Raw genomic sequence first — 12,100 nt, forward strand, 5'->3', positions numbered from 1 at the left:
CCCATCTGCTGGTCGCCCGTCTACCTAGCTAACTGCTTTTGCATGAAAAATGGAATCGTTCAGCGCGAGAGATCGATGCACCGGTCCCACGCTAATATCGCCGGTCTATTCGTTGGTTGCATTTTTAAAGACTCAACAGGAGTACTGTTATGCCCAGTTCGGAAGTTTCTGGGAACTAACGCTGCTACGGCCCGGGGCTGATCCATCACTGCGCTGCAAAGTACTCCTACATGAGTATAAAATTATGACCGACCCGCCCACCATGATCTTAGATGATCTTCTAGCAAGTTAGGGTCTGACTGACCGCTAATATTATATTACTAGGAAGATTGGCGTGCTTCGCTGCGCCGGTGCTGCATGTGCGTGCTGGCAGATGTCATGGGTCGTCGAACAACAAAGGCTCTTTTTTAAGAGCCAGCAAACTAATGCACATTAGTACATACCCGCAAAAAAAATACATATTAGTACAAATAGGAATCATCTATCAATTGACACCAAAACATTGAACATTACAACTCAAGACTGATGATCAAGGCCATGCAATCATTCATCACAAAGATAGTTCAATTACAATTGTAAATGATAAAGCACAAATGACTGCATATGTTGTGGCTGATCTGAGCAGCATGTGCAAGATAGTATCAGTTTGTAGTGCCGGCCTGCATCAAACTGATACTTGAAAGTGAATTAGAGCTGACACATTATAGCATGAGACAATATTGATGCTTTCGGTAAGGAGATAACATGAGATGAAAAACTATGGCATGGTGTGAGATATGTAACCATTCAAAATATCAAGAACCCAGATTACAGCTGCCTCAATTCTTTTTCTTAGAACCCAACGAACTTGCAAGGAAAGACAGTAATGAGAAAAGGAAATGAACCTTTCGGCCAAAGGGCCAAACATTTGGAATCAAAGGCTAAACTGATAATAACACATACCAATTTCATGATTGCACCTAAAATTTCAAAAAAGGATCTTGTTCATGGTTCTTGTTCTTTGGAATTGCAATTCATAGGGTAAAGTCTAAAAAAAAGATATGTAAATGAAATCATTATCCCCTTAATCTAATAATCAATAAGAATAAAGACGCATAGCTATATGTGGTTGATGCCTTGTAGGGTGCCTTGAGCAACATTACAAATTCAATGCTTTAAAGAAATAGTCTGATGCTGCCATGGGACAACAGAATACTACAAAAATAGAAGAGGAAATGAGAAAAGAATCAACCAGATTGTACCTTGCTATCTTATGCAATTCTGAAGGGAAAAAACATTTGAGTATGCTTAAACCAAACTTATTTCCTATCTTATGAAATTCTAGTATACTAAAATACATACTAATTTGAGATAGAGCACATCAGAACACTGAGTATAGGGATGTAATAACTTAATTAAACATGTAATCTTTTACTATCTTAGCTACTTTGGAACATTGAATACCGAGTTGCAAGATAGTACTTCAGAACATTTAGTATATTCTGACATGTTCTTTATTTTTTGATAAAGAAAAGACTCGGTGGAATACTGGAATTCCAAGTACTTAAAGACATTGCATGGTCTAATGAATTACACACTGCAATTTTATCTTGTGTAAATTGGTTGTCCATGGTCTATCTGGCCAAATAACAGAGGTAAATAAAGCTACAGGGATCGAAGCAACATGATGCGGAAAAAATTTACAAACCCGAACTAAATAGCTTCTGTAGCTAAACTATAAGCCCTGTTTAGCATTTAGATATAGCCAAAACTACTCAGATAATTTTCCAATATTGCTAGCAAAGTCAAAGATGATTTATATGAGGTGATATAGTAAGTATAAGAGTTGAGGTGCGCAGGTGCCAGATTTATGGTAGGTTACAGAGTAACAAAACTTACCAAATACCTCCTTATTAAAAAAGAAACTGATTCCAGAACCTTAGATATAGGAAGATGAACATATTTGTATGATGTTGATAATAAGATTTGCAAAATTGGAAAAAACAATGAAATAGATGTAGGTTACCATTTGCTATTCAATGTATTCATCACCCACATAGATGCCTCACTGGGAATCACTCCATGCTCGAGCACATATGCTTGACAGACCTGTAGCAAAATCATGAGCACACAAAAGGCTGCAGGTATGAATTGCAGATCAATTTGAATAAACAAAAGAGCATACAGAAAGGATTTCAATCAACTACTGCACCATTTGTAGAGAAAGAGAGAGAGAGAGAACTGATAAGGTGGCTTAATTGGGTCTGATTAGCTGAATTGAGCCGGATAACCTTTGCCAGCACTAGTGGAGACGTAGCTGCAGCAGGAGATTGCTCAAGTGAAGGACCTTGATGACGATAGGGGGAGGCAAATGTCGAGTCTGTCACAGCCGTCGTGGCCAGCAATCAGCCTCTAGCAGGGGCGCCGACGGGAATCGGCAATGGTGAGGTGGACGTGCAGACTGCAGAGCATGTAGAGGGGGCGCGGCCACCGCAGCCTATTGGAGCGGAAGGAGGACCACAACTCTGCATGGAGTAGGCAGCTCCAGTGATGAGAGCGACGGATTTTGGTTCCGTCACTTTGGTGGAGTCGCCAAAAAGGCGAGGCCCTGCGGCCACAGCGGTGGAGGTTGGCAGGCGGCGGAGGACGGGCACGAGGGATGCCGGACTGCCGGAGCGTCATGGAGATTGGAGAAGACTGGCGGCGCTGGAGCCTGGAGGCGAGGACTGCGAGGTGAGGGTGTGAGGCTAACAGGTGTAGGTGGACCGGCGGGCACGAGCTCCATGGCGCACCGCGTGGAGCCGACGCGCGAGAGCTAGCAAGTAGCAACGCCGAGGACAACCAGGTGGAGACAATTTGATCGGCTGGCAAGGACGACGTGCAGGCCTCTCACAGTGCTGCTTGCGTGGGCGTAGGATGGACGGCACCTACGGATGGCTGCCAGCGAGGCGCGAAAGCCACGCGGCCAGCAAGAATGCGCCGAGCGCCGGATGCTCACCCTTTCTTCGAGCGATATAGATTTACATATTAGACATTTGAAATTTATGAGACGTACGCACCGAAGAAAAGATATATATAGAGTGTTAAATTGGGTTCGTTCATATACTGTCTAACGCCCAGTTAATAACATTTTAAGGTCTGTTTTGTCGGATTGACTCCTACGAATGAGGATGAGGGTAATGGCCATTCTTTTCTGCGGTTTTATTTGTCCCTCTTTGCCCGATCAACTTAACTTGCTGTTCTTCGCAATCACTTTACATGGAGCAGCATTTGAACACAACAGGCGGCGCATTTACCCCTTGCCAATGTAGTTTCTTTTCAGTAATGAAAATGCGATTGTTTCTACCTTTGCATCAAACAAGAGTACAAGACAAGAAGAGATTGAGGATATGCTTCTTTCAAAAGAAACAAAAAAGAGAGAGAGATTGAGGATGCATGTGGCCATAGCATTGTTTCAGTCACTTTAATGTTTTTACCCGATAAACCTTATTAGCTGGGATCGATATATACTGCATAGTATATCCAGAGAAGGTGTATAATGTAGCTCGATCGATGCATGTTTCGATCCGTGCTGCGCATGCAAGTTCACAAAGTCACCACGCCATACACGTGGCATGGTCGCGCCGTAATGTCCACATCGCGATCAAGCTCGCTCGGTCTCCGACGACCAGCTCAACTGTGGCCGAACGGCGCGGCAGTTTCGGGCCACCGCCCTCACGGCACACCTGATGCACACAACTGACGCGTCAAACGGGGAACGCCTGTTTGCCACTGCTAGGAAATAACAGGGCCCAAGCGACCGACGACGCAGGAGAGAGAGGAGGTGATGGGAGCACCGACCCGGCCCGCAAATGTTAGGCTGACATCAGCAGCTTACCTAGTAGGCGTAGCAGGCGTGTATATTGTCCACGCCAGCAGCCCTCGTCAGCAGCCCAATCCATGTCCAACGCTCCCCACCCCCACCCAATACCCTGGCTAAAAAAACTACCGTGTCCAACTCTTCTCCAAAGAAGCGCATCTCTACGACTGTGTGGAGGACCGCGGCGGCGCCCTGGCGTCGGCAGAGGAGGCAGGTTCCGCAGGCCGTCCCAGAGGCGGCCTCCAGCCGAACGGAAAGCGGCCAGCGTCAAGCCGGTGTGGAGACTCAGTTGAGGAACGGCAGAGGAAGAAGGCGGCTGCATCCGTGGTGCCGGAAATAAACCTAGATCTACCGCCGCCACCTTTGCACGCGAGGTCGCCATCTCCTTGTACTGTGGGCTCATCGTCCTCATCCGCTTCGGCCGTCAGGTATGGATCTCATGTCTCCTGAGACAAGCAGTGTTGCTTCCATTATTAGATCCAAGTTGTGCTCGTGGGTGTTCGTTTGCCTGTGTCAAATGTCCCCAATCATAGTTCCTCTTAAATCTGTTTGCCCCTTTGTTCTGCTAGTAAATGTGCTTGGACGGAAGTATCGAGTTTTGAAATGGGTTGTTTCAGTTCAGATTAAGAAATGGCTCTTCTGAACCCATCTGAAAACGAAAACGTAGCATCGAAATGCTTCTATGCAATTTTGAGCTTTGGCTCTGTGCAATATGTATCTTCTGACTATAGTATATTAACACCAGTATTATCTTTAGTTGAGAACTGAGATCGTGTCTGTGCCCTTGTTTAGCTGTGCTGATGCTGTAGTGGCTGGGCTGGATGCACTCGAATTTTGTATCTGGATAGCTTTGGCAACCTTTTTATAGTAAGTTGGAGTTGCCATGGCTCACTCGTCAGATCACCGATCGATAGTAGACTGAAGGTAGGAGCAGAAATGGGTTGTTTCAGTTCAGATTAAGAAAGCAGTGATGCAGTTGTGTGATTACCAAATGGATGGGCCAATACCAGCCCAATTTTGGACATGATTAGTGGCCATTCTTTAAAGCGTTACAATTTTGTGTTGGATGAAATAGCAAAAATCATAATAATATGTGTTTGTTTTTATTTTTACCTAGAATTACCTTGTATAATTTTCGACTAACAATTTTCTCGGTGACCAACACCTAAGTCACATTTTACTTCAATATGCTTAACAAGAAATATTGATAATATTTGTGTGTGCAGGACTCAATCACGGAGTTCCCCACCCCCCATGGAGCAGGCAAACAACAATAGCTTGATCGCAGGGCAGGAATCCCCACCATTACCACACCACACACCACATATTAACGTTGATCCAACATCCCCTGATCCTCATAGTTCAACCGTACCGCCTCCATATCCCATGCCACCTATGTTCCTTTACAACCACACTCCACTGCTACCAAATATGCCCATCCAATATTACCCCAACCCATATGCTGTGCAGCAACCCTATCTCCCTCATCCAGGTCAACACCCATATTACGCCCAGCCTCCACTGTCACAATATGACATGGCAATGCCTTCTAAACCCCGCCGCACCCGCTCAAAAAAGAAAACAGCATCAAAAGGTGGTTCGTCAAAGGGCACTTCATACACCATTGCTGAAGATTTAGCCCTATGTTCCGCCTACCTAAATGTGAGCCAGGACGCTACAGTTGGTACCAACCAGAAATCCGAGACCTATTGGGAACGCATTACCAATTACTACAATAACAGTAAGGTTCCAAGCACCCGGACAGAAAATGCTCTTACTGTTAACAAATTCAGTACGAATGCAAGATATGTAGCCTAAAGTTTCTGACAGAGAGAAATTTGACAGTGTGGAATATGAACTATGTAATGCATAGCAGTAACGTTTCTTGAGTACTAGTTCAAATGTGAGTTCAGGTAATTTCTTGTCAACATGTAAAACAGGAAGGGCCAATGGATGTGGTTCGATTACTGTCAGGAAGCAATTTGTATAAAAATCTTATTGATAATAAATCTGTACTTCTGATCTCATTGCTCTCATAGGCCATTGCTTCGGCAGTCAGGCGGCGGAGCGTGGCCAGGATCTCAGGTGCCCGGTGGAGCGTGCTGGAGAGGCGAGGTTGAGGGCGAGGTGATGGCGTACAGACCTCAGGGCGGCAGCAGAGGAGGCGCCATTGCTTCCGCCGGCGTGGGCGCACGCGAGGTCAGCCCCACTGCCGTCCGCCGGTGCCTCCAAAAAGCGGACCCGAGCAGCGATTGGGAGCGGCACCTGGGAGCGTTTTGCTTGGGGAGGGGGAGCTCACCTCGGCAGGATTAGGTGCTGTTGATGGCCGGCGTTCCTAGCGGTGCGAGCGGACGGTCGGACCTCGATTCGTGAAGACAGGAGGAAGAGCTACGGAATGGAAGTGGAGCGGCCCAAATTTGAACCGTCCGGCGGGAGCTGGGTTGCTTGTCTTCTTACCTGCTGATGTGGACAACTTCCACAAGAGGGAGGTAGGCTGTTGAGGTCAGTCTTAGGAGTAGTGTGCTGATGCGATTGGCCCACCTCCAGTGTGGCGAGCTCCTGCTGCCGCCTCGCTGCCCGGTGGGGGGGGGGGGGGGGGGGGGGGGGGGTTGCAGCCGGCGGAGAGTGCCACCGGCCGGGGTGGTGGTGGAGGCGGCGGGGTTAGGATTTCGGGATTCTAGGAGTTTGGGCTTCCATGGCCATCGGGTATAAGGGAGGTATAAGGGAGGTCGAGGGCGGTGGCGGCACGACAGTGGTGGTGATTTGGTCGGCAGCGGAGGCGAGGCGGCGCGGGAGAGCTACCGGCCGGGGCTGCACACCCGGTGGGCAGCGGCGGGAGCAAGAAGAGGCCGGAGTTGAAGGTCAGCGGGGTTAGGCAGGGCGGCAATAGGTGGGCTGGCGACGCAATGGCGGGAGCCGCCGGCCAGGGTGGTGGGCAAAGGGGCGAGGGTCGGAGGAAGAAGAGGAGAGGCGGGGATATGAAGGCTTATGCAACGGGTCACCTTCCAGTCACATCCGCTACTGGGAATATCGGGGCTGCTGGGAATCACTCGTGTGACCCTAGCAGACTTGTTACATTAAGCCTTCCCTATTCCAAATTTTATGCTTCGGATCTAAACTGACCCATAGTCAAAATTATTCTAGAACAATTTTTTTATTCTAAAATAATTTTTTAATTGTTCTAGCAATAAAAAATTGTTCAGAGAAAAAAACTGTTCGGAAATAAAAAATAATTATTACATCTTAATATTTGCGGGAATATCGCCCACCCGACCGGCGGAGCCATCGCGCCTTACTGGCAGGGGTAGCGGATGGGCCGTCGCCATAACTTTTCCATTATGGCGCAGAAGCGCAGAAGCCAACGAGGCCCGCAACGTGGTGGGCCAGCTCGCGTACAATTTCTAAGGCCCAGCCGTTTAAGCGACCCGTTGCGCCCTGCCTGGTTTCCCGAGTCCTGGTGGTCGACGCCAAAGGGAGAGAACAGCCCACGCCCACCCCGTGCCCCGTCCCTCCCCGGACTTGGATAGTTGGACTCCTCCGATCACTCGCCCCCGCCCGCCTCCGGCTCCGGTCGTCGCCCTACCCCGCGGCGCCACCCCGGGATCTCGCCGCCGCAGGCCACTTCCTCTGTTCCCCATGGCCTGGCGGCTGGCCATCTCCAAGGTTCTTTTATCTCTCTCTTCTTTTCCTCCTTCCCCTCCCAACATCCCTGTCCTCCGATCCTCCTGTTTCGTCCTCGAGGTCCAGGGCCTCGATTGGATTGGATGGATGCGTCCGTCCCGGGACAGGACACGCGGCACGGCCAGTATGGGACGCCAACCTTGCGAGACTGCGCATCTTCCATCACGAAACTAGGGTTTAGGAGGGGGATTCTCCATCTCGTTGCGCAGCCCTGCCCTCAAAAACACGTTTTTTCACTGAAAGAAAATCAAGACCTCGATCCTATCTACTGCAAACGACGAATCCTTGCTGACAGTTAGTTAATAGTGACACCCTTGATGTCCGAGGAATCAGAAATTGCAACAATTGAACATTAACCATATCATGTCGTGATGCTTGCAATGGTGGTGGATTTATCTTTTTGACCATTTGTTTTTGACTTGCCTCAATATTTGCACACGTGCTCAACCTACCGCACGCCATCATTTTGGTGCCCTTTGTCTTTGTGACACAGGTTGCCAGGCATCGGTCAGCAAATGCCATTTGCAGTCAGCTACAGGCTTCCTTTCCTCTCAGGGCACCTAGGAGCGATACTGGAGCAGGTATGCTTGCTGAATTTCCTGTGTTAGGTTACGCCTTGGATTCACAGTGTAAATCAGTGTCTTCTGTGCCAACTATTACCTGCTTTTAGCAGTGTCCCTAAATTTCATATCACTGGGCTAGACATGTGCTATTTTAGTAATAATCCACTTATCTTGTACACTATTCTTTCCCTTGTGGTTTTGTTGCTTTCCCATGTTTTTTCTAACTCGTGCTGGTGCTTCATGCAGGCAGCGTGCTTAGAAATTTGCAAGAGAGGTACCGCTCAAGCTATGCCAGTAGCTTTCCACGCTGGATACGGGACCTGGACTCACCTAGTGAAGCTTCTCTGCTTAAAGAGATTTATAAAAGCGACCCAGAAAGAGTTGTACAAATCTTTGAAAGGCACCCTTCATTGCATTCCAACTCGTCGGCTCTTTCTGAGTATATAAGAGCTCTTGTCAGTCTTGACAGATTGGAGGATAGCCCCCTGGTTAAAGGTATCTTCTCTACTGTTTTAGCCATCATATGAACATTGCAATTAATTTTTATTTGTAAAACCCCTTCTTTCATCGCATCATTTCCTGGACCCTGATGTTGTGGAAACTTCAGTTTAACACTTTCTTCCACTTTGATTTTTATTATTCAATTGGAACTACAGTAATAATGCCCTTACTACTCTGCATTGTGTTCTGTTTCTGTTACTGCCGTAGTTTTCCCCCTACGTAGTATATACCATATTCTTGTAGAACTTTTTTGTGCATGGATCATCATATGAAGTTCTCTATGCAGGACTGGTTAGTTCAGTAATGGATGAAGAAAAGCGTACTGGTCTTGCTGCATTTGCAAGTGTTGGTCGCCAGACTAAAGATGGAGCTCTTGGTACAGCGAATGCACCTATTCACATGGTTACCGCAGAAACTGGTCAATTTAAGGAGCAGCTTTGGAGAACCTTCCGAAGCATTGCACTTACTTTCATTGTAATCTCTGGCATTGGAGCTCTCATTGAAGACAAAGGAATTAGTAAAGGTTTGTTATATTGGAGTTGAATGATTCTCTGTTATTCTTGAACAATCCAACTGTATTCTTATTGAAACTTGGGTTGTATACAGGCCTTGGTTTGAATGAAGAGGTTCAGCCGAGCATGAATTCGAAAACTAAGTTCAGTGATGTCAAGGGAGTTGATGAGGCTAAAGCTGAACTTGAGGAAATCGTTCACTACCTTCGAGATCCCAAGGTAAACTATTATTATTCTGTCATTTCCATTTGTCTGTGATTAGATAAAATCATAAAAACAACTGAATAACCTTTAGATCTATCCCAATATGGTTATTAGGACTAAAACATTATATTGTACTGAAATTCCAACACTGTGAAGTAATATTCCTATGGTCTATCTGTATTCTAAATATTCTTTATGCCACAATTCGTTGGTTGGGATTTTTTTTTGTCAGCCTCAGAAGAAACTTCAGGCTCCATTGATTTTAGTAACCCAGTTCTGGCAACCCTTTGCGAGCTCATTATTTGACGTCACTTTCAGGCTCGTGGAGATCTTCTTAAACCTTTCTGACACTCTACATCCATAGTTGTTTCAATCTCATGCATTATTAAATGGACTGTTGCTTTGGTCCTTTGCACTCCTTTCTTAGGGATGGGTTTGTAATCTAGAATTTGCTCTTTGAAAAAGTTGTCGATTTGCTTTGTATATCCATGTTTAAATTTTTAATACTCACAAGCCCCTGTCGTGGTTTTCAGCGTTTTACACGCCTTGGTGGAAAGCTTCCTAAAGGTGTTTTGCTGGTGGGGCCACCTGGAACAGGAAAAACCATGTTGGCTAGGGCTATAGCTGGGGAAGCTGGTGTTCCTTTCTTCTCATGCAGCGGCAGTGAATTTGAGGAGATGTTTGTGGGTGTTGGGGCTCGAAGGGTGAGGGACCTGTTCAATGCAGCAAAGAAGCGATCCCCTTGCATAATATTCATCGATGAAATTGACGCGATTGGTGGGAGCAGAAACCCCAAGGATCAACAGTATATGAAAATGACCTTGAATCAGCTGCTTGTTGAGTTGGATGGCTTTAAGCAGAATGACGGGATAATTGTAATTGCAGCAACTAACTTCCCTCAGTCACTGGATAAAGCACTTGTTAGGCCTGGGCGCTTCGATCGCCATATTGTAGTTCCTAATCCAGATGTTGAGGGCCGGCGACAGATCCTGGATACTCATATGTCAAAGGTAAATCCATAATCGCATATGCCAAATCTTGTCTGATTAATGCTTGGTGGGTTCTCTGGTTTAGAAAATCATCTGACATTTCCTCCCTGAATTTCAGGTCTTAAAAGCAGATGATGTGGATCTGATGATCATTGCAAGGGGAACACCTGGATTCTCAGGGGCAGACCTTGCAAACTTGGTCAACGTAGCTGCTCTGAAGGCTGCTATGGATGGGGCAAAAGCCGTCACAATGAAGGACCTGGAATTTGCCAAGGACAGGATCATGATGGGCAGCGAGCGCAAATCAGCTGTGATATCTGACGAGTGCAGGAAAATGACTGCGTATCATGAGGGAGGGCATGCCCTTGTTGCTATTCACACGGATGGTGCTAACCCTGTTCACAAGGCTACAATAGTTCCAAGGGGAATGGCTCTTGGCATGGTTACACAGCTGCCAGAGAAGGATCAGCATAGTGTTTCGAGAAAGCAGATGCTGGCAAGATTGGATGTGTGCATGGGAGGAAGGGTGGCTGAGGAGCTTATATTTGGGGAAAGCGAGGTAACCTCTGGGGCCTCATCTGACCTAAAGCAAGCAACGCGACTGGCAAGAGTCATGGTCACCAAGTATGGTATGAGTGAGCGGGTGGGTCTTGTTTCCTACAGTGACGACAATGGGAATAGTATGAGCGCCCAAACAAGAGGCATGATTGATAAGGAGGTGAAGGATATTCTGGAGAGGGCATACAATAATGCAAAGATGATTTTGACAACACATGATAGGGAGCTTCATGCGCTAGCAAACGCCCTTCTTGAGCATGAAACGCTCTCTGGAGTCCAGATCAAGAAATTACTGGCACAGGTAAACAATAGTGGCAATAAGCAGAAGAAGGCCACTAAGGTACCACAGAAGACGCCAGCAGCCCCACCTTCCCCTCAGTCGCCGGCTGCAGCAGCAGCTGCAGCAGCGGCGGCGGCAGCACAAGAAGCGGTGGCAAAAGCCAAAGGAGTTGCCGGTACAGCGGCTTCAGCACAAGAAGCAGCGCCGGAGGGGGTTGCGGGTATTGGATCATAGTGACACTGGGATGAGCATGGCTGGCATTTTGTAGACTGACCAAATCAGCAGGTTGTCTGGCATAATGTGATGGGCGATTAGGGTGAAGGAGGCAATGCTATAAGGAGTTGCATTATAGTCCCAAACAGTATGTGATGGTGTTGGTGGTGGGAGGCAGGTAACCTGAAGAAAAGTTGCCGATATTATGTGTAGCAGGCCAGGGACCTGGTTGTAGATAACTTGCGTGTTGGCATGCGGGACCATCTTGTCGAGCGATTAGTATCATTCTGCCGCGCAGTGGATTCTTTGCAATGCCACCTCATTATTGCATTGTTCTTTAATACTTTGTAGCTGCGGTGACATCGATAATCATGTCCTGATGCTTGGATCAGGTTATGCAGCACTAGTTGAATTGGAAATTGGAACGGCAGTGGCGTTTGACCATGGAGTTTTCTGTTTGTATTGTGATTGGAGAGCGTGGGGTGCTGTTTCGTTTGTGCGTTTCTAACGTTAATTCTTGAGTAGGTCGTAATTGGAAAGCACGAGGTTCAAATAGAGGTGGCAAGGCGTCTAAAAATTTAACTTATAAAATATAGGGATTAGTTTCAAAAAGATCAAACTCATATTTGTTACATATATATGATTGATCTAAGGTTGATTAATGGTGGAATTGACTTGTGAGAGGAGCATTGGGATCATGATCTGATATCATCCTAGGTGCAAAACCCTTCCGAAATGGCCTATAATGCATCCGATGCGAT

At 46.9% G+C, this 12,100-nt stretch overlaps 1 protein-coding gene and 2 long non-coding RNA genes across 3 annotated transcripts; 2 read left to right on the top strand and 1 right to left on the bottom strand.

The window, feature by feature from the left end:
- Positions 1 to 440: 440 nt before the first annotated feature.
- On the bottom strand, positions 441 to 2,815 carry LOC120700435. Its single transcript, XR_005685889.1, has 2 exons — positions 2,006 to 2,815; positions 441 to 669 (listed from the first exon to the last, which is right to left on the bottom strand). It is a non-coding gene; the product is annotated as an uncharacterized LOC120700435 (long non-coding RNA).
- A 1,094-nt stretch (positions 2,816 to 3,909) lies between these two features.
- LOC120700436 lies at positions 3,910 to 5,865 on the top strand. Its single transcript, XR_005685890.1, has 2 exons — positions 3,910 to 4,266; positions 5,065 to 5,865. It is a non-coding gene; the product is annotated as an uncharacterized LOC120700436 (long non-coding RNA).
- A 1,427-nt stretch (positions 5,866 to 7,292) lies between these two features.
- On the top strand, positions 7,293 to 11,758 carry LOC120700437 (ATP-dependent zinc metalloprotease FTSH 5, mitochondrial-like). The gene is made up of 7 exons (XM_039984673.1): positions 7,293 to 7,501; positions 8,013 to 8,100; positions 8,329 to 8,577; positions 8,870 to 9,106; positions 9,190 to 9,314; positions 9,833 to 10,309; positions 10,407 to 11,758. The coding sequence occupies exons 1-7, from the start codon at positions 7,475 to 7,477 to the stop codon at positions 11,358 to 11,360; spliced, it is 2,157 nt and encodes a 718-aa protein (XP_039840607.1). The 5' UTR covers positions 7,293 to 7,474; the 3' UTR covers positions 11,361 to 11,758.
- The last annotated feature ends 342 nt before the right edge of the window (positions 11,759 to 12,100 follow it).

This window comes from Panicum virgatum, chromosome 3K (assembly GCF_016808335.1).
Source record: "Panicum virgatum strain AP13 chromosome 3K, P.virgatum_v5, whole genome shotgun sequence".
NCBI lineage: Eukaryota > Viridiplantae > Streptophyta > Magnoliopsida > Poales > Poaceae > Panicum > Panicum virgatum.

Excerpts from the sequence above, each read along its gene's own strand:
- LOC120700437 (XM_039984673.1), top strand. The coding sequence starts at position 7,475 with ATGGCCTGGCGGCTGGCCATCTCCAAG. Across the intron at positions 8,101-8,328 it reads TAGGAGCGATACTGGAGCAG|GCAGCGTGCTTAGAAATTTG; the intron begins GTATGCTTGCTG and ends TGCTTCATGCAG. Across the intron at positions 8,578-8,869 it reads GGATAGCCCCCTGGTTAAAG|GACTGGTTAGTTCAGTAATG; the intron begins GTATCTTCTCTA and ends TTCTCTATGCAG.